This window comes from Mustela nigripes, chromosome 6 (assembly GCF_022355385.1).
Source record: "Mustela nigripes isolate SB6536 chromosome 6, MUSNIG.SB6536, whole genome shotgun sequence".
NCBI classification, from domain to species: Eukaryota; Metazoa; Chordata; class Mammalia; order Carnivora; family Mustelidae; genus Mustela; species Mustela nigripes.
The window spans coordinates 81,434,993-81,457,496 of record NC_081562.1 but is presented as its reverse complement, the minus strand read 5'-3'; the positions used below and the strand labels follow the sequence as shown (position 1 = coordinate 81,457,496).

At 35.5% G+C, this 22,504-nt stretch overlaps 1 protein-coding gene across 1 annotated transcript in view; it reads right to left on the bottom strand.

The window, feature by feature from the left end:
• Positions 1-22,504, bottom strand: part of ARID2 (AT-rich interaction domain 2) — a 165,333-nt gene that overhangs the window by 14,684 nt on the left and 128,145 nt on the right. Inside the window, exons 17-18 of the mRNA XM_059402955.1 lie at positions 1,146-1,284; positions 972-1,057 (exon numbers count right to left, since the gene is read on the bottom strand). Coding sequence (XP_059258938.1) covers positions 972-1,057; positions 1,146-1,284 — 225 coding nt within the window. The remainder of the gene's footprint in view (positions 1-971; positions 1,058-1,145; positions 1,285-22,504) is intronic.

Here is a 22,504-nt window from a genome sequence, read left to right as displayed (position 1 = left end):
TGTCCTGAGCATCTCCTCATTTTAGTAATGATTATACTAGATAGTAAGAATTACTCCTATCTCTCATTTGATCTCTAGACACTGAATGGCAAAATCTACATTGGTCACATATACCTCATACCACACTTTAGTGTCTAGCACACAGTGGATGCTCACTGAATAATAATGGAATGAATGAAGTGTGTGAACAGCTTGTGTTCCCATACTTCTAGTTCTTCTTCCAGAATTTCAGTTCTGTGAAGATCTGAAGACTAGATCCTGTTCTTAGAATTCTGTATCTCTGGCACAATGCCAAGTACACAGCCATATCTCAATAAATGGGGACAAATTAATATATCTTCACATTTTCAGAGTTAAACATATTACTTATGTTACAGACTCTACAACTAAAGGTCTCAGACACAGTAGGAGATAAATACTGGGTAAATCCAATAAGGCTTTTATAGGAATCTACACCCAGCTAGAGCTTGAACTACATGCCTTATAAGTATGGGGCTCATGAAATAACAGGTAAATGAACAACCATATAGTAAATGTGATATGTATACAATCATCATACGAAACCCTGGCCTGCCCTCAGAGGACTGGTTGTAGGAAGAAATATCTTCGCCATTATCAAATACATACTCAATTACTCTCTCAAAGAACAAAGAACCATATATACATTTACGATTTACAAAGCATTTCTCAAATATCATCTGTCATCACTTCTAATGACTTGTATACAGATTAGAATCAAAATATAGCTACAAAGTCCTAACAGACTATGCGGTCTAGCCAGAATGAAAAGTGCTCAGAGAATTTAGGCAGTAGGAATAGGGTCTCATAACTGGTTAACAGTAGAGCTCAACTAGAACCTAGGTCTCTGGTCACCCAATATGCTAAGCTGTCTTTCACTGGTACTATGTTTTGCCTAGTTTCTTGACTTTTCTTTTTGTATGTGCAATGGGAAGTAAACTCATGGTTCTTACTTGGTAGAAGATTTTTGACTTCCCACTTGTCCTGGTTCATCTTGTTTTAATCCTGCAAGCAGGGCATCTTTTGAACAGTGCTTATCCTTTTTGAGAAAGAGGTAAAAGAATATGTATCAAGATCTTTAATGCAACCAGGTGAGTTACTGACCAAATAGTATGAAGAAAATGTACCTGTAAGTGGGTAATAAAAGAAAACCTCTGTCGCTGAAAAGGTTCACAACCTTCCCAAAGACACTGCCCTGGATATACATCTTTGCCTCCATGTTCAGTTGCTGCATGGTAGAAAACCTGTGAGGGTGTCTGAAACCACCTAAAAAGAACAAAAGTAGTAGAAATTTTCTGGCATTTGCATATATTCTTTAAATCAGAATTTAAATCAGACTTGCTCTCTTAATACAAAAGCCCCAGATCAATATACAGAAATACTAGGCATAACTATAGGCAAAGCTCACATTCATTTCAAGGAATATTTTGAAATTATTTTGAAAACTTCTCTTTATATTTCAAAGTCAAATTATTCAACTATACTGAAGACTTTTGGTAATTTAAGTCTATTATGTTTCATTCTCAATTCCCTACCTTCAATGAAAGTCAGATAAGAATCTCTTGAAAGTAAATCATGTGTCATTTTAAAACACAAGAGAAAACTATTTTACAAAAAAATACCATATTCTCTTATACTTTTAGAAGCTGCTTAAGCATGTACAAGACCTCATGTTACATATAAAAACTCTAGAATATTAGATCGGACACTAAATGCTATAAATTCTGGTAAGTCTGGCTTTTTAGCTGAATTCATATTTTGTTTGTCCTGTTGAAGAATCCACAGCCCTCGTTTCTCTAACATCATACCCTACTCATACCTGGGGGCTTAACAACGTACAAATGTCTGAGCAGGTATATGGCAAGGATACAACCTAAAGAAAGTCAGATACTATTTTCCCTTATTAATTAAAATATATGGCAATGAAAGAGAATACTGGAATCCAGACAGTAAAAGGCTTCAATTACTAAATAGCAACTCAAATATTTGCATAATCAGTATCTTTAAAGTTTATGGCATAGCTCTTTTAGGACTTGATTATTTTAATGGATATCATAAAAGTATGTCTGTATTTAAACAAGTTCTTGGTGTGTAGTATATATGATAGAAATTTTAAAATAAATTTTAATCAAGAGTAATTGAATACTGAATTATAAAAGACAATGTCAAGAATCATTATACCATTCAAATATATTCTTATACAAATACATACCAAAAGTTTATTGTGAAGCTGTCAGGGCTTGGAAAATTTAATAATGTTAAAATATCTAAACTACCCAAAGTAATCTACAGATTCAATACAATCCCTATCCAAATTCGAATGGCATTTTTTTGCAGAAAAAGAACAATCTTAAAGTTTATATGGAAATGCAAAAGATTCAGAATAGCCAAAGAATCTTCTTAAAAACAATAAACCCGGAAGCATCATGCTGCCTGATTTCAAATAATATTACAAAGCCAAAGTAATTAAAACAGTATGGTATTGGCATAAAGAGACACACAGATCAGTGGAACAGTACAGAGCCCAGAAATAAATCCACACATATATGATTGATTAATTTATAACAGAGGAGCCAGAAATATATGTTGGGGAAAGGGGAAAGGAAGTCTCTTCAAAAAATGGTTTTGGGAAAACTCAACGGACACATGCAAAAGAATGAACTGAACAACTATCTTATACCATATACAAATATTAACTCAAAATGGATAAAAGACTTGAGTGTATGACCTGAAACTCTAAAACTCTCAAGAGAAAACACAGGTGGTAAGCTCTTTGCTATTAGTCTTGGCAATGATTTTTTTGGATTTGATTTGAAAGTAAAGGCAACAAAAGCAAAAATAAACAAGTGGGACTATATCAAACTAAAAGCTTCTGCACAACAAAGGAAACCATCAACAAAAGGAAAAGGTAACCTACTGAATGGGAGAAAGTATTTAAAAATCATGTATCTAGCATGGGATTAATATCCAAAATACATAAAGAACTCATGCAACTCAGTAGCAAATAATAAGCAACTCAATTAAAAAATAGCAGAGAATCTGAATAGATACTTTTTCTAAAAAAGACATACAGATAGCCAACAGATACATGAAAAGATGCTCAATGCCACTCATCATCAGGGGAATGGAAATCCAAACAATAAGATATCATCTCACACCTGTCAGAATGGCTAGTATTGAAAACAAAAACAAAAACAAAAACAAAAAAACCCAAGAAAGTAACAAAGTGTTGGTGAAGATGCAGAGAAAAGGGAACATTTGTGCACTGTTGTTTGGAATGCACACTGGTACAGCCACTGTGGAGAATAGTATGGAGGTTCCTCAAGAAATTAAAACTAGAACTACCATATGATCCAATGAATCTACTTCTGGGTATTTATCTGAAGAAAATGAAAACACTAATTATAAAAGATATATACATCCCTATATTAACTGCTGCATTATTTACAAAAGCTAAGACATGAAAGCAACCTTACTCAGTGTCCACTGATAGATGAATGGATAAAAAAGTTGTGGTATACACATATATAATGGATTACTCAGCTATAAAAAAGAATAAAATCTTGCCATTTGCAACATCATGGATGGACACGGAGGGTATTATGCCAAGTGAAATAAGTCAGAGAAAGACAAATACCATATAATCTCACTTATATGTAGAATCTAAAAAAAAGTAAACAAAAAAAAAAAACCCACAAGCTCATAGATAAAGAGACTGGTGGTTATCAGGTGGGGGATGGTGAGTGGACAAAGGGGTAAAGGGAAAAGATACAAACTTTTAGTTATAAAGTAAGTCATGGGGATGTAAAAAAAAAAAAAGTGTTTACTGTGTAATTAAAATTATACTTTTAGTTTTGGAATCTCTTTTAATTTTTAGTACAAACAATGCTTTTCATTAATACGAAATAAATATGGCGGGAGCTCTAATAATTGTCACAATTAATTATTAATTAAAAGGTAAAGCTGTTTGTACACACACCAAAACCCAAATGTACTACTACCAGTACTGGTCAAAATGATACCTGATTCTAAAATATTTCATAGTACATTAAATGAATCAAGTTTATTTACAACACACAAAATTGATGAATTTACTAGAGACCAAAAAGAGATAAAATTAGTGCTTCTTTAAATCAAATTACTAAACTTATGAAGCTGTATATGTACGGTTTTAAGATCACAGGGATTTTCAAGTGTTCATCACTTCACCTGCCCTGCACAGAGTCTATTATTTCCCTCTTATCTACTACCTGTCCCCTCTATCCTAAGTCTGTTTACTATTTATCTAACTACTCAAGTCATACAAACCATTCATTGACTGGTGAAAGTACAATTACTAGTATAACTAAGAATGGAGCTGGTTGCAATGATCAGCTTCCAAATACATTAAATGGAAAATCTGGATTTTTTTTTTTAAAGATTTTATTTATTTGTTTGACAGAGAGAGATCACAAGTAGGCAGAGAGGCAGGCAGAGAGAGAGAGAGGAGGAAGCAGGCTCCCCGCTGAGCAGAGAGCCCGATGTGGGACTCGATCCCAGGACTCTGAGATCATGACCTGAGCCGAAGGCAGTGGCTTAACCCACTGAGCCACCCAGGCGCCCTGAAAATCTGGATTTTTAAAGCTTAAATGCAATTCCAGTGCAAAACAGATAATGAGTTTATAGAATGTTACTGATTTTTTGGGAATGGGATAGGGGAAGAGATAAGCTGGGATGCCACCACTGTATACTAGTGTGTCTAGAACAATTTTCCTTACTACTACCTTTCCATCAATAACCTATCCCAGCCACCTAAAATAAACAACATGTTCATTTAAAGAAACCAGAAAAATTCAAGGGTATCTAAACTTTTTTTTTTTTTTTTTAAATTTATTTGACAGACAGATCACAAGTAGGCAGAGAGGCAGGCAGAGAGAGAGAGAGGAGGAGGAGGCAGGCTCCCTGCTGAGCAGAGAGCCCGATGCGGAACTCGATCCAGGACCCTGAGATCATGACCTGAGCCAAAGGCAGAGGCTTTAACCACTGAGCCACCCAGGTGCCCCTCAAGTCTATCTAAATGAAAATAAAAATTCCCTGTGATTTAATTGCCCAGACTGTTAACATTTTCATATATTTCCTTTAAGCTGTACCCTCTGCCGTGTGTGTTTGTTTTTACACAAAACGGGGACTGTTACTCATAAAATTTGGTTGCCACAATATGGCTATATGTACAATTAAAAGAATGCCTTCACTAAGATACTTTTACCTGCTAAAAAACCACTGTAATAAAAATACATTCTCTGACATCTCTAACATGAATAGCACATCCCTCCCCTCCAGGGGTGTGGAAGCACAACCACAGGTGGAAGCACTGGACAAATAACATTTCTGGAACTCATTTTATTTACTGGTAATCTATCTTTCAGGGTGGTCATGAGGCTTAAATTTGATACATGTAAAGCCATTTAGCAAATATCAGGCCAACGATAAATGAGAGCTATTATCATGATCATTAGTAGTAGTAACAGCAGTAGTGGTCCGTCTAGTAATCTACTGTCTTTTCACCTTGTCTATCCTACTAATCTCTACCCCGAGACTTCCAATAACTATTCCAAAGTTGCCAAGCCTTGGTAAATAAAGTTTAGTTCACCTCCAAGTTAATGCTCCCGATTATCAAGTGATTCTCATCATTACAACTTACTCTATTAATTTCTGCTCCTGAAAACATTCCCTACAAAACTGCTCCCAACTTTTTCATCTTTTGTTAAACACTAAATTTCAATCTGGTTGTTTCAGAGTTTGTCTTCCCCATATAGTTTGAGTCTGTAAATTTAAGGATATTGCCATATTGGTTAAGTGTCTGAAAAAAAAAAAAGGCTTATTCCTGAAAGAATTTAAGTTTATTCTATTAGAGCTGCCTTAACTTCCTTTTCCTCTGTATTAAATTTTCTGTCATTACTCATAGTTCCCCCTACTCTTGGACCTTAAGTAGTCACTATTTCCAGAGTTAATTCCTTCTTGTATATCCTGGAATCTGTTACAAACCTTCATAAACTACCTCCTCTTTTGCATCTTCTGTCTTTTCCTTTCTACTGAACCCTATATCTAAGTGTAATAATATATACGCTACTCCAAATAAAAACAACAGAAACAACACTTTTCCTTTGATCTCATTTACTGTCACAAAAGATAGTAAATAGATTTACAATATCTATCAATATCATTATAAATTGATATTAATAGATATTGTTCAGAGATTTAGTTTCAGAGATTTTCAATTAAAGTTTTCTTAAGTTGCTGAGGTTCATGGCAGGCTGTTTTTCTTTAACCAATATTTAATGCATTTATTACAGTAACTATATCTGAGAATTTTTTTTCATCATTGGCCATCTTTCAAAGGTACATATTATTTTCAAATACATCATCAATACAATTTATAATGGCTACTCCCCTGATCTTTACATAAATAGCTATAGCTAAAGTTCAGGATTAGCCTTTACTCCTTTATTTAAATTTCCTTCATCAAATTCCCTTTTCTTTCAGCTGTTTGTTTCAACTGAACAAATATTTGCATAAGGCTACTAGATGCAAGTTTGTGGATTCTACGTACTCTAAGCAGCTGCTTAAGGCGACAACACTTTCCACTTGAAAATAAAGCCATTATACAACGGTTATTACTACCACTTTTCCTACCACCAATCAATTTCTTATGCATCATAAACACATGAATAAATGAAGTAAACAAAGCATACTCTTCCTACTACCTTAAAGATTTTATTATTTAAAAGTCTGCAATCGATGCAGGTTATACATATGAATAACACATATTTTAATAATTCACCACATTTAAAAGAACAGTTTAGAAACAAACATCTATGGCTATAAAGCTATGATTGTTTCCTTTGTTTTTAAAATATAAATAAAAGGGCTGAAAATAGCACTTTAGTTCAGAGATTTTCAATTAAAGTTTTCTTAAGTTGCTGAGGTTCATGGCAGGCTGTTTTTCTCTAATGACTGAAAAGGATTCCATGTTCCTCTTACTTGCCCTCCTGCTGTAAAACCATTTAATTTGACTTAAAACACATGGGATATAGGTTTTTTATTAGGAAAATTCTAGTTTAGAAGATGTGCATTTAAATGTTAATAAAGGCACCTAAATGACAGTACTATACATCAGAAAAACCTACACTGCAAAGACAGATTTTGAAAAAGCTATATTGTTAATTTAGAACAATTAACTTTTACCTCAACCCCTGACATCTAATTGCTTTACACAGATAACATTGTCTGGCCAAAGAGATAACAAGGGTATGCATTATTTTATATTCAAATGAGATTTAGTAACGAGCTGATAAAATCTGGGGGGAAAAGCCCAAGCCAACAATGATGCTGGCAGGCTTACCCAAATTTTATCACATATCCAATTGTAGAAGTCCAAAATATAAAAACAAAACAAAAAGACAACTAAGTTCATTATTAAAAGAAATTATTTTACTGCCTTAACCTGGGACTAAAAATTACAAGTGCCAACTGGACAGCCCCAACCAGTACTGGTGCCCTCGCAAAACTACATACTGCGCTGCTCCAGCCCTCCGTCTGCCATCATCGGTCTAGATTCAAAGCCACAGGTAAGGGCAACTAATGATTGGTTTAGCTGCTAAAAGCAATGGGAGAGTAAGCAAGTATTTGGCTTTTCCCCCTTTTTTGGGGCTTTTGTAGAAAGAGATATGTCCTGCCTTCTAGTAAGACTAAAATTATGGGAAATTATCTCAAATATAGGAAAGGAAATTGGATGGAAGATAGTCAAAACCAAATGTCTTTGGCCCTATCACCTTCCCTTCTAATAATTAATATTATAATATAAATAGTAGTAGTAGTAATAATAATTAATAGAGGAAAGGGTTTCTGTTTTTGCTATTTGATCCTCTAGCCCCAGCTCCTACTAACCTACTGGTCTGTGAGGCAGTCATACATTTTATACACCAAAGTAGGAAATATATTCTCAGGAATCTTGTTTAAATAAATATGCTTTCAAAATCTGTACCCTCCACCAAAATTTTAATCACATATGAAAGTAGTATAGAAGTACATATGCACAATTTAGGCATTTCAATAAATATGTTATACTTAATTAAACATAAGATTGGAGATAAAATAAAAATGAATGAATGATGATGTGTGTACTTGTCTGTTTTTAATGAGACAAATAAGGCAAATAAATGAATCTGTACAAATGAATTTGAGGCTGGATACTCACACGGACTCCTTGAAAGATATGGCTGTATATCACTTCACACTCTTCCTGACAAAGCTACTCACAGCATAAAGTACCTTCTGACCTGAACTTCTTCCTTTTGCTTCTTTCTTACTCTGCATTTCGTATATTCACAAACAACATCTTCTCTGATTTCTATGATGGCTCGTTGTTAAAGGTATAATTATCCCCACTTTACTGCTAAGGAAAACAAGCTTTCAAAGGAGTAACTTTCCAGAGCATACAACTATGTGGCAAAAGCTGGGATTTGAGACCAGATATGTCCAAAGACCTAACTTTTTTCCTACTTACTATAATACATGATTGTTTACTTGGATAATATGCATAAGTTTATACCTACATAAAAACTGAAGTATATTTTTACATCCAGTATCTATGATGCTATAAATTTTTTCTTATTTTTAATACTGGCAAATTCTGAAAGTACAGTAGGTTTAAGAGGCTAGCATTGGTACATAATTTTCTTATTCTGTGAATAATTTCTAAGGAATAAGGCTATTAGTAAAATGCAGGCTAGATTCTCACCTTAGTAAATTCTATTCCCCAATAGTTTAAGTAATTCTAAAAAGACCTTCAACACTATTTGGCAAATTTCATACATATGGTATATATATGTGTATAACTATGCATATATGTGTATATATATATGTATAACAGTGACTAGGTAGGAATACGTAAAAAAAAGGTAAGTATATATATCTATATATAGATACACACACACACACATATATATATATATATATATATATATATACACACACTTTTGGTTTTGGGTACCATCTTTATTCACTTACTTGTTTTTAAGATTTTATTTATTTATTTGACAGGCAGAGATTACAAGTAGGCAGAGAGGCAGGCAGAGAGAGAAGGAGGAAGCAGGCTCCCTGCTGAGCATAGAGCCCGATGCGGGGCTCAATCCCAGGACTCTGGGATCATGACCTGAGCCGAAGGCAGAGGCTTTAACCCACTGAGCCACCCAGGTGCCCCTGGGTACCATCTTTAAATACTCTTTGGTATCCAGTGTTTGGAAGAATGAAGTAAAATAGAAAGTTCTACCATCAGCTGTGGAAGGAATTAGAGCTTTTCCTAATAATACATTTTTATGCATCAGTAGTTAAGGCCCAAAGAATATACCTCAAGCTAATGCTACTAAAAGGTATTACATCAAATTTATCTTACATTTATTAAGGCTTATTAGTTCAAACTTTAAGTATAATAATATTAACAAAATATCGATTGATTCTATAGCTTTCATGTAAAATCTTTTATAAATGTAGGAATTGCAAGGTGACGAGCTGTTACCTTCAGTTGAAAAAATAAGATGCCAACAGGCTAGGTCAGCAAAGCACTGTTGACTATAAAATCAAGCCAAACTTCTTTAACTTCACTTGCTCAACAAATATTAATTAAAAGCCCTTTATGTGCCAGATATTGTGCTAACATGATAAAAACTCCAGGATGCAAAACATCAACCCTCTGAAGATACCTTCTGGTCTTATGGCCACAAAATTTAGACAGAAGATGCTATAAAATGAATTCCAAACGGTCAAGTAATCTAATTACTGAATTCATTTCAACATAAACTGGCAATTTAACTAGAATTAAGCATTCACTGATGTATCATGAATTATAAATTTCTACTCTGGATATCTTACTCTATATCAAGTATTTCCAAATCCTTCAAGATAATTATATATCATGCTCAACTAATCTTTAGAAACTTCTTTACCTTAAGCCAAAATGTTTTACCTTAAATCAAAATTGCCATCAGTTTTTGTTAAATATTTTAATTTTTTTCATTTAACTCCTTAAACTGACTATCTGAAATTTCAATAACTAGAAGAAATTAAAGATTTACCACGGGTTCTGGATGATACTTCTGTAAGAAGTAAAAGCACCTTTACAGAGAATACAAATTCTAGTTTTCATTCACTGGTCACATACAGTGAGGCTGATGTTTCCTGTTGTTCTCTGTTATTTCCCATGAGACGAATGATTACTCAAATCTCATCCTGATGCAAAAGTATCTTTAAGGATTATATAGTAGGAGTAAGGAAACCTTATGTTAGAATCTTTAGGAGGAACTACAACTACAAAAGGTTCAGTAGGAACCCAGTAGCTTGAACCTCAGCATCACTTGAGGAGATTCCTAGGTGGTCCAGGGAATATAAAATTTATTAGAGCAAATAAAAGTCCCCAGTTTCTACAGAGAACAGCTTCTACATTGGAAATGTTTCCTGAGTTCTTCTAAATTCTGTTTGACTCTCTAATGATATAACTCTAAATATAAACATGATATAGATTATATTTTTCCCAAAGGAAAATAATTTTTGTCTTTTCTATAATAGTTATTAGCCAGATATCAATGAGAAATGATGTATTCTTAAAAAGTGGCTTTCAGGGACACCTGGGTGGCTCGGTCAGCTGGGTGTCTGCCTTTGGTTCAGGTCATGATCCCAGGGTCCTGGGATTGAGTCCCGCACTGGGCTCCCTGCTCAGTGGGGAGTTTTTTTCTCCCTCTGCCTGCTCTGCCTGCTCTGCCTGCTGCTTCCCCTGCTTGGGCTCATTCTCTGACAAATAAATAAATAAATTCTTCAAAAACCAACCAAAAACAAACAAACAAACAAAAGTGGCTTTCAATTGTCTTTCATAGCAGCAGAACCATTTTTTCAAACAAAATAGGACTTAGAGTCTTTATACATAAAGTAAAAGGCAGAGACACTATGATTAAAGATAAGTTGGAGGTCCCTCTCAAATGTCCCTTTTATCCCTACCTTGCTTATTCAAAGAACACTGTGGACAAGAAACAGTACTAAAAACAATGAATGTAAATTCTTGGCTTACCAGAGTCACTGAATCCTTTCCTCTTAAATGCACAGAATTAAAAGAGCAGTTCATGGGTATTTTTTTATTATAGAGAATTTTTTGGGTCCCATTTCTTAAACAAGGATCAAACACAAAACATAATCACATATATTTACATATTTCATATTTCAATTATAAACTAATAGTCCACATCATGCTGATGATATAAAAACAAGAATAAATATAAGGACAAGTATCTTCCAAGTTTTTGCTCAGATATATGACCTTAGAAGTTGTCACTGCCATCCTCAGAACAAGAAAAAAGTTGAACTGAAAATTACCAATTCTTCCTAAATCCAGCAGAGAACTGAGGTCACAAGGCAAACTGCCTCCCTGAAACACTGGAGACAGTCGAATGTAGAGAATCACAAATAACTCCAGAGTCAGTAACCGGTAGGAATACTTAAGCAGAGATCGATGAATTGATGGGAGGTCTAGTATGGGTGATCTTGGGAGATAAAAACTCTGACTGGGGTTGGGGGCGGGGGTAGGGCTTTGCCACTGCCCACGCTTTTGTGAGTTTTACTTCCAGGCATTTTACCAGGGTCCTAAGGTAAAGACTGGAGAAAAACTTAGGGCTTTCTAGCATTGGGAGAGTGAAGGCAGTCAATTTTAAATATGCCCAGAGTGTTCTTTTCTCCTTACCAAGGGCCTTCCCTCAAGGAAAATTACTAAAGCCTTATCTGGATTAGGGGAAGGAGAATTCGATAACTTGAGCCCTCCAGATTCCCTGTCTCACATAAGGGGAGAAAAATAAAGAAAATAAAAGAAACTCTTCTTGGGGCACCTGGGTGGCTCAGTGGGTTGGGTCTCTGCCTTCAGCTCGGGTTATGGTCTCGGGGTTCTGGGATCAGCCCCACTTCGGGCTCTCTGCTCAGCGGGGAGCCTGCTTCCTCCTCTCTCTCTCTCTCTCTCTCTCTGCCTGCCTCTCTGTCTACTTGTGATCTGTCTCTTGCTCTCTGTCAAATAAATTAATAAAATCTAAAAAAAAACTCTTCTTAAAGTCACAGCCCTTAGATTCAGCCCACTAAAACAAGTTAGATTTAATCATGAGATAATAGAATGCTTCTCATCTACAATACCTTACCACCACATCAACAGGCTCCTATATGGTAACAGAGGATTACAACCAAGAGAGTTGTAAGATACAGACTCTATTTAAAAATGAGCTTCAGGGGCACCTGGGTGGCTCAGTGGGTTAAGCCGCTGCCTTTGGTTCGGGTAGTGATCTCAGGGTCCTGGGATTGAGTCCCGCATGGGGCTCCCTGCTCAGCGGGGAGCCTGCTTCCCTCTCTCTCTCTCTGCCTGCCTCTCTGTCTACTGTGATCTCTCTCTGTCAAATAAATAAATAAAATCTTTAAAAAAAAAATAAATAAAATAAAAATGAGCTTCAGGGGGCACCTGGGTGGCTCAGTGGGTTAAGCTGCTGCCTTTGGCTCAGGTCATGATCTCAGTGTCCTGGGATCAAGTTCCGCATAGGGCTCTCTGCTAAGCAGGGAGCCTGCTTCCTCCTCTCTCTCTCTCCCTACCTCCCTGCCTACTTGTGATCTCTCTCTCTGTCAAATAAATAAATAAATAAAATCTTAAAAAAAAAAAAAAAAGAGCTTCAGGGTGTCTGCGTGGCTCAGATGGTTGAACATGCGACTCTTTGTTTTGGCTGGGGTCATGATCTTATGGGTCTTGAGATCAAGCCCTGCATGGGGCTTTGTGCTCAGCGGGGAGTCTGCTTGAGATTCCCTTCCTCCTCCTCTCACCCCATATGTGCTAAAATAAAATAAATAAATCTTAAAAAGTGAGCTTCCAACAAAACAAAGATAACGGGGGAGTGGGACATAAAGGACACTAGAAGAAACTGAAGCCTCTGACACCTACAGCTACAGTAAACATTAAACGCTGCGTAATTCCTAAGCAAAAACTTAACACTGAAGGTCTCTTTGCCTCAGTTCTCATTAACTGATAGAACTAATCAGGCTTTCAAAAAAAAGTTACAAAGCATGCTAAAGGCAAAAACAAAACAAAAAACAAAAACAAACCCCAAAACCAACCAGAAACCAAACACCAAAACCTAACAACAAATCCAAACCAGTCTGAAGAAACAAAGCATGCATGAGAACCAAACACAGATAATGGCAGAGACTTTGGAATTACCACACTGCAGACTTAACACAATTATGATTAATATGCTAAGGCTCTAATGGACAAAGTGGCAACATGAAAGAAGATATGGGTAAAGTAAGCAGAGAAATGGAGATGCTAAGAATCAAAAAGAAATGCTAGAGGGACACCTGAGTGGCTCAGTCGGTTAAGCGTCTGCCCTTGGCTCGTGTCATGATCCTGGAGTCCTGGGATTAAGTCTCGCATTGCATTCCCTGCTCAGCGGGAGCCTGCTTCTCCCTCTGCCTGCTGCCCCCTCTGCTTGTGCTCTCTGACAAATGAATAAATAAAATCTTAAAAAAAATATTCTAGAAATACGGGGCGCCTGGGTGGCTTAGTGGGTTAAGGCCACTGCCTTCGGCTCAGGTCATGATCCCAGGGTCCTGGGATCGAGCCCGACGTCGGGCTTCCTGCTCAGCGGGAAGCCTGCTTTCTCCTCTCTCTCTGCCTGCCTCTCTGCCTACTTGTGATCTCTGCCTGTCAAATAAATAAATAAAATCTTTAAAAAAAATTCTAGAAATAAAAAAACACTGTAACAGAAATAAAGAATGTCTTTGAGGAATGGCTGGCTCAGTGGGTGAAACATGTGACTTGATATCATTCTCATAGGTTTGAGTCCTGTGTTGGGTGTAGAGATTACTTGAACAATAAAATCTGAGGGACAGCTGGGTGGCTCAGTCAGTTAAGTGTCTGCCTTCAGCTCAGGTCATGAACCCAGAGTCCTGGGATCAAGTCCTACTTCGGTCTCCTTTTCAGCAGGGAGCCTGCTTCTCCCTCTGCCTGCTCTCTCTGCAGCTCTCCCTGTTTCTGTTCTCTCTCTCTAACAGATACATAAATAAAATATTTTTAAAAATAAAAAAAAAAAAAAATCTTAGGGGCGCCTGGGTGGCTCAGTCGTTGGGTGTCTGCCTTTGGCTCGGGTCATGATCCCAAAGTTCTGGGATTGAGCCCTGCATCGGGCTCCTTGCTCAGTGGAAGCCTGCTTCTGCCTCTCTCACTCCCCCTGCTTGAGTTCCCTCTCTCGTTGTGTCTTTCCCTGTCAAATGGACAAATAAAATCTTTAAATAAATAAATAAATAAATAATAAAATAAAATAAAGCTTTAAAAAAAATGCCTTTCGATGAGACCATCAATAGACTGGATGTTGCCAAGAAAAGAATCAGCGACCTTAAATTTGTTATGAGTAGAAACTTCCCAAACTGAAGAACAAAGAGAAAAAAAAAGGAAACATATTCAAGAACTAGAAACAATTACAAAAGGTCTGACATATGTGTAACGGAAATACCAGAAAGAGGAAAGAGATAAAGTGAAAGAAATATTTGAACAGAGAATGGCTGAGAATGTTCCAAAATTAATGACACACCCCAAACCACAGATCTAGGAAACTCAGAGAATACCAAATAGGATAAATGTAAAACAAATAAACAAAAAAACACCACTTAGATATATTATATTCAAATAGCTAAAAACCAAAGACAAAAAGTCTTGAAAATAGCTGGAGGGAAAAGAACAAACACAAAAACCTTACTGATAGCACAATACTGGATTACACTGGAGGTCTCTTGAGAAACCATGTAAGCAAGAAGAGTAGAATGAAGATTTTAAAGTTAAAAGAAAAAAAAATTATGTCCACAAAATTGTTTCAAAAGTGAAGAAAAAATATTTTTTCAGATTAAAAACTGAGGGTATATTTGCACAGTAGATCTGCCTTATAAGAAATGTTAAAAGAGATTCTTCATAGAGAAGAAAAATGGTGGAGGTCAGAAACTTATAAAGAAAGGAAGGGTAGGGGCGCCTGGGTGGCTCAGTGGGTTGGGCCGCTGCCTTCGGCTCGGGTCATGATCTCGGGGTCCTGGGATAGAGCCCCGCATCGGGCTCTCTGCTCAGCAGGGAGCCTGCTTCCCTCTCTCTCTGCCTGCCTCTCTGTCTACTGTGATCTCTCTCTGTCAAATAAATAAATAAAATTTAAAAAAAAAAAAAAGAAAGAAAGAAAGGAAGGGTACAGGAGAAGGAGAAAAATGGAAGCAGAATGAAATATTTTACTTTTCTTATTTTGAACTGAACTGAACTGATAAATGTTCAGAGTAACAGCAACAATGTATTTGGTGATTAAATCTTTTGGATAAGTGAAATGAATGACAGCACGGTATAAGGACACGAGGGAAGAAGTAAGAATATGTCATTACAAGGTACCTGTACACATGAAACAGTATATTGCTGTTTGAAAGCAAACTAGATTAGGCGTAAATATGTATTTCAAACTCCAGAACCACAAGAAGTTTTTAGAAGTAGTATAACTGATATGCTAAATAACTCAACTAAAACCAAAGAAAGTAAAACATGAAAAGATACAAAACACAAGTGAACTGAATAGAAAACATTTATAAATATGATAAATATTAATGCAACTGTACCAATAATCGTTTTAAATGTGAATGATCTAAACATAAAGAGACTGGCAGAGTAGATAAACAAAATGAAACCCAACTGTGTGTGGTGAGATATAAAAACACAGATTATAAAAGTGATGGAGGTGGTTGGGGATGAACAAAATAGGTGAAGGGGATTAAAAAGAACAAACTTCCAGTTCTAAAATAAGTAAGTCATGGGGATGAAAAGTACAGCACAGGGAGTACAATCAATAATACTGTAATGGCTTTGTATGATAACACATGGATGGTAACTAAACTTAGGGTAGTGAATACATTGCATAATGTATATAATTGTCAAGTGGCTAAGTTGTACACCTGAAACAATATAACACTGTACGCCAACTACACTTGAATTAAAAAAAAAATTTTAAAGGCAGTTAGCAAAAGTTAAAGGATTGACTTATATGAGGAAAACCTGGGTGGGGGGAGAATAGAAAATCATATTCAAAGTTGACAGTTGGGGACCAATAATATTAGTTTGAACATTAAAATCCATTTTATATTCCATCCTGCTCCCCAAAATAAAAGGATGGTGAAAGATATACCACACCAACTATAACAAAAAGAAAGCTGGAGTAACTATACTAATGTCAGACAAAGCAGACTACAGAGTACGGTTACTATCAGAAATAAAGAGGAACATTACATAATGATAAGGAGGTCAATTCTTTATAAAGACATACAATTCTTAAGGTCTGCATTCCTAACACAAAGCATCAAAATATGAGCAAAATCTGACAGAACTGTAAGAAGAAAAAGACAAATCCACTAATTATACTTGGAAACTTAGCACAACTCTATCAGCGAATGACAGATCCAGCAGGCAGAAAATCAGTAAGGATGTATTTGAACTAAAGAGCACCATCAATCAATTGGATCTAACTGACATTTGTATAATACTTTAGCATCAACAGAAAATACATTCTTCTCATGCTCACATGGAATGTTTACCAAGATAGACTACATTCCAGGACATGAAATACACCTTAAATTTAAAAGAAGAGAAATCATATAAAGTATGCTCTCAGATTATAAAGTAATTAAGCTAAAAATCACTAACAAAAAGATAGGAGGGGGGCTACCCCAAAATATTTGGGAATTAAACCACACACTTCTAAAATATTTTGAACCAAATGATAATGAAATTATAACTTATCAAATTTGTGGGATATAGCTAAGGCAGTATACAGAGGGAAAGTTATAGCATGAAATGTATATATTAGAAAAGATCTAAAATCAGTAATCTAAGCTTCCACCTTAGAAAACTAAAAAAGGAACAATATAAAAATACAAAAAAATATTTTAAAAATGTTAAAAATAAAAATATAAAAAAATAAAAAATAAAGTAGAAATCAATGAAATGACAATAGGAAATCAACAGAGAAAATCAACAAAACCAAAAACTGGTTGTTTTAAAGGATCAATAAAGTAGATAAACCTCCAGCTAGCTTAACCAAGAGAAAGAATGAGAAATGACACAAATTATTAATTCCAGAAATGAAAGCTTCTTTCATTGCTACTGAGCCTATGAACATTAAAAGGATAATAAATGTTATAAATAACTCTATGCCACAAATTTGGTAATTTATGAAATGAATGGGTCAATTCTCTAAAAGACACAATCTGCTAAAACTCACACAAGAAGAATAATTTGAACAAGCCTTAACTATTGAAAAAACTGAACCAATGATTTATGGTTTCACTGGTGAATTCTACCAAACTTTAAAGGAAGAAATGATACCAATTCTCTGTAATCTCTACCAGAAAACAAAAGGAGAGAACATTTCCTAATTTATTACATAAGACCAGCATTACCCTAATACCAAAACCATACATAAAAAGTCAGAAAAACTACAGACCAGTAACCCTTGTGAACACAGGTGTAAAAATCCTCAAAAGAGGCACTTGGGTAGCTAAGGCAGTTAAGTGCCTGACTCTTGATCTCAGCTCAGGTCTTGATTTCAGGGTCATGAGTTCAAGCCCTGTATTGGGCTCCACACTGTAAGGCCCACTTTAAAAAAAAAAAAAAAAGATGCCTGGATGGCTCAGTCTAGGTTAAGCGTCTGCCTTCGGTCCCAATGTCCCAGGATGGAGTCCCGCATTGGGCTCCTTGCTCATGGGGAGCCTGCTTCTCCCTCTGCCTGTTGCCCCAGTTTGTGCTCTCTCTTATTCTCTGACAAAACAAATAAAATCTTAAAAAAAAAAAAAGATAAAAGAAAATAAATCCTCAAGAAAAATATTAGCAAATCCAGTCAAATAACATTAAAAAAAACTATATACCAACAAAAAATGAAGGACGCACTATGTCATTGTGTGCCCCTACCCTGCTGCTCTATCTCCCACTTTGCTGAGCCTCTTAGGCCAAATGTAAAAACACTAAATACCTTAGGATAAGATGAAAAATATACATATTTAACTTTTTTAGTGCATATGCAAAGCTGATTCAAGATTCAAAAATTAACTGATGCAATCCATTACATCAACCGGCTAAAGGAGGAAAATCGTATGATCACATAAACAGATGCAGAAGAAAGAAAAGATATGGCAAAATCTAACACGTATATATTACTAAAAACTCAGCAAACAACCCAATTAAAAAAACAGGTTAAATCTGGATACCCTACCAAAGAAGATATTCAGGTGGTAAATAAGTAAATGAAAAGATGCTCAACATCTTTTGTTACCGGGGAAATACAAGTTAAAACAACATAGATATGAAGGCACATCTATTAGAGGGATTAAAATCTAAAAAACTGACAATACTGAATAGTGATAAGGATGTGGAGGAGCAGGAACTCTCATTCATTCATTGACGGTGAAAAATACAAAACAGTACAGCTACTCTGAAAAATAGTTCGGCAGTTTATTACAATGCCAAATATAGTCATACCATACAATCAAGTAATTGTAACCCTAGAAATCTGCCTAAATGAGTTAAAAATCATTTCCATACGGGGTGCCTGGCTAGCTCAGTCGGTGGAGCATGTGACTCTTGATCTCAGGGTTGTGAGTTCAAGCACCATGTTCGGTGCAAAGCTTACTTTAAAAAAAGAAAAAGTTATGTCTACACAAAACTAAACACAAACACTTGTAGCAACTTCTTAACTGCCAAAAACCAGAAGCAATCAAAATGTCCTTTGATAGGTAATAGACTGGTGCATCCATACGATGGAATTATTATTAATCAGCAATAAATAGAAATGAGCAATCAACCCACAAAAAAGACATAGGGAACCTTAAAATTTCTATTTTTGGTGAAAGAAGCCAGTCTGAAAAGACTATGCACTGTGTGATCCAACTTTATAACATTTTGGGCAAAAGCAAAACTATAGAGATAGTAAGAAAATCAGTAGTTGCCAGGGGCACAGAAGTGGGGGAGACGGGAGGCAGTAAAGAGAGATGAACAGATCAAACTGGGCATTTCAGTGTGGTAAAACTATTCTGTAGAATACTGTAAAGATGAATATGTGACATTATGCACTGTCAAAATCCACACAACTGTATAGCACAAAGAGTGAATCCTCATGTAAACTATGGATTTTAGCTAATAGTAAGGTATAAATGTTACTCAACAATCTTAACATACACATCACACTAACACAAGATGTTAGTACTAGGGAAACTGCAAGGAAGAGGGAATACATGGGAACTCTGCACTATCTGCTCAACTTTTCTATAAACCTAAAACTGCTCTAAAATATAGTTTACTAATTTTTTTAAACGATAAGGATGCATATTATCACAACTATTATATAACTATTCTGGGAATGTAAGATATTATAATTGGATAAGAGGACATAAAGGAAAAAAAACAACCAGTTGAAAAATATAATAGAAGTTATAAGACTTTATGATAGCAACAACAACAACAACAACAACAAAAAGAGCCACAGGTAGCAGTAAATTCTACAATTAATGTATGTGAAGAAAACTTTCAAACTGTTCTGGGTAGAAAAGACTATAATACCATAAGCTGATACCTTTTTTTTATAAAGGAAGAAATAACACTGAAAAGACAAACACTACCAAAAAATTCATTAATAGCAATTATAACAAGGACACCTGGGTGGCTCAGTAGGTTAAGCATCTGCCTTTGGTTCAGGTCACTGATCCCAGGGTCCTGGGACTGAGTCCCATATTGGGCTCCTTGCTCAGTTTGGAGCTTGCTTCTCCCTCTGCTTGCTGCTCCCCTGTTTGTGTTCTCTCTCTCTGACAAATAAATTAAAAGAAAAAATCTTAAAAAAAAAAAAAAAAAAAAGCAATTACAATGAAAATGCCAACATGCTTTTTTTTTTGATCTCTAGAAACATTCTAAAGTTCATTTGAAAGTATAAGTATCTGTACATGTACCAACTCTAATTTCAAAATCTAGCAAAGTGCTTGGGTAAGTGCTTGAAAAAAAATTGAGAAACACCCTGAAAAAGAAAAATTAGGAGAGGAATCTTGCCATATCCAACATTAAAAGTTAAAGTGATGGTATAATAAGGACAGAGACCAGAGTGATAACAAGTAATACAGAAATAGACAAAGCATACAGGAATTTAATATTATAACAAGGGTAGAAATTCAAACACTTAAGGAAAAGATAAACACCAATATGTTAGCCATTTGGAAAAAATAAAGCTAGATTCATACTTTATACATAAAACTAAATTACAGATCTATCAAAAAGTTAAAAAATTAAAGTAGTAGAAGGCAACAAAAAGTGTATGATGCAATCTAAGAATTGAGAAGCTCCTCCTAAGCATGAAATAAAAACCATGAGTTTTCTAGTCTGTCACTAAAACATCTAGCTAGAACAATAACAAACTTAATTAAATACAATGGATACTCCCTGGAACTTAGACTAAATACCATTTCCCATTAAAAGCCCTCCTTGGAGAAATTTGATGCCATGTGTGCAGCAGGAACATTTTTGTCTAACAGAGAGCAAGGAAACTACTAAAGACATATTAAGATCACTGATACTAAGATCAACCAAAGGAACTGGGAACCAGCATGAATAGACAGACCTCTCCTTGTTAAAGATGGGATGATTCAAACACCAAGAAATAGTAACTTGAATGGACTAAAATACTTCAAATATTTTTAAATTCATAAGTTCATTTATAATGACACTGAAAACATCATAAGTTCATTTATAGCGAAACTGAAAACAAAAACAAACAGAATCCAAACTCCATGGACACCTTTGAAGAATACAAGTAAATAATGCAATGTTTTGAAAACTGGTAAGCAAGAGCTATCATAAATAACCTATCTAGCCTTTTCTCTAGGAACTTACTATGCCTCAGAGAAACCAAAAAGTTGGTAAGAGGGGAACTTTTACATTTTACAACTCTTAGTGAAATGACAGATTTAGGTGATGATCCTCAATCGTTGTTGACATCACAAAAAAAGAGACAAGATATTACATATATCCTGATAGAAGTACACAATGCCAATTCTAAAACTCTCTTCATAAAACTCAAACAATTGAGAGAAAAGGAGCAAGGGATAGAGAATCTGAAGCCGACTCTGCGCCAAGTAAGTACAAGCCCACCGAGATCACAACCAGAGTGGCTGCCTAACAGACTAAGCCACCCAGGAGCTCCTGTACTGAAACTTTTCTAACCATCTCAGCATTGCATTAACTGTCCACTATGCTGCCAACTACCTCTTTATAGCACTTATTTATACCACAAGTTTGTTTTTGGATGTGCTTCTATAGAAGCTGAAAATGATCTTTTTTATTTCTAACTCCTACCACATACACCCTCCTAGAGGGTACTCAGTAAATATTTGCAGAATCAAATTGAGATTGCAGCATCTAAACCTGGCTTTAAAAAGTGACAAGCTCTAGGAAGCCTTGCTGAGTCTTATTCAAAGAAGACTTTCAAAGAGGAGGCACAGATCAAATCTTGTAGCAAGATGGGAAATCATGTCGTGCATTTAGGCTCATGAACTCCAGCAACTTTTTTTTCTTGATATACTATAAGTACTTCATCTAAAGCAACTATTCCTAAACTTTTTAGTCAACAAACAGTATTAGGTGACTATCTATTCCATTAGCTCCCATTTGCATGAAAAGACAAAACGAAAATCTAAAAAAAGTAAAGATTACAGTTGACTTTGGTGAAAAACCTTTCAAATTAACTTACAACATAAACAAAACAAAGGTCAAAATAAACAAATAAAAGAAATAATCAAAGACCACTGAAAGCACTGACCTGTGCTAAACTACCTTTTGACAAACAGTCTTACACTATAATCTAATACACAAATGCCTATACTATACACATATAAAACTGGAAATGATAGTTACCTTTACTAACATGATAGAACCTTATTCATTTTTTTAATTGGGGAAAAAAAAACCCAGCAAAAACCCACAAGTAGAGACCTGACAAAATGATTTCATGACACCACTACTGGGTCGAGATTTAAAGTTTGATGAACACTGTCCAACGTTGTACACACTATTTATAATCCCCTACTCTAACCCTCCTACACTGTTGGTGGGAATGCAAGCTAGTCCAGCCACTCTGGAAAACAGCATGGAGGTTCCTCAAAAAGTTGAAAATAGAGCTACCTTTTGACCCAGCAATTGCACTACTGGGTATTTACCCTAAAGATACAAATGTAGTGATCTGAAGGGGTATGTGCACCCGAACCTTTATAGCAGCAATGTTCACAATACCCAAACTATGGAAAGAACCTGGATGTCCATCAACAGATGAATGGATAAAGAAGACGTTGGAGATATATATATATATATATATATATATATATATATATATAT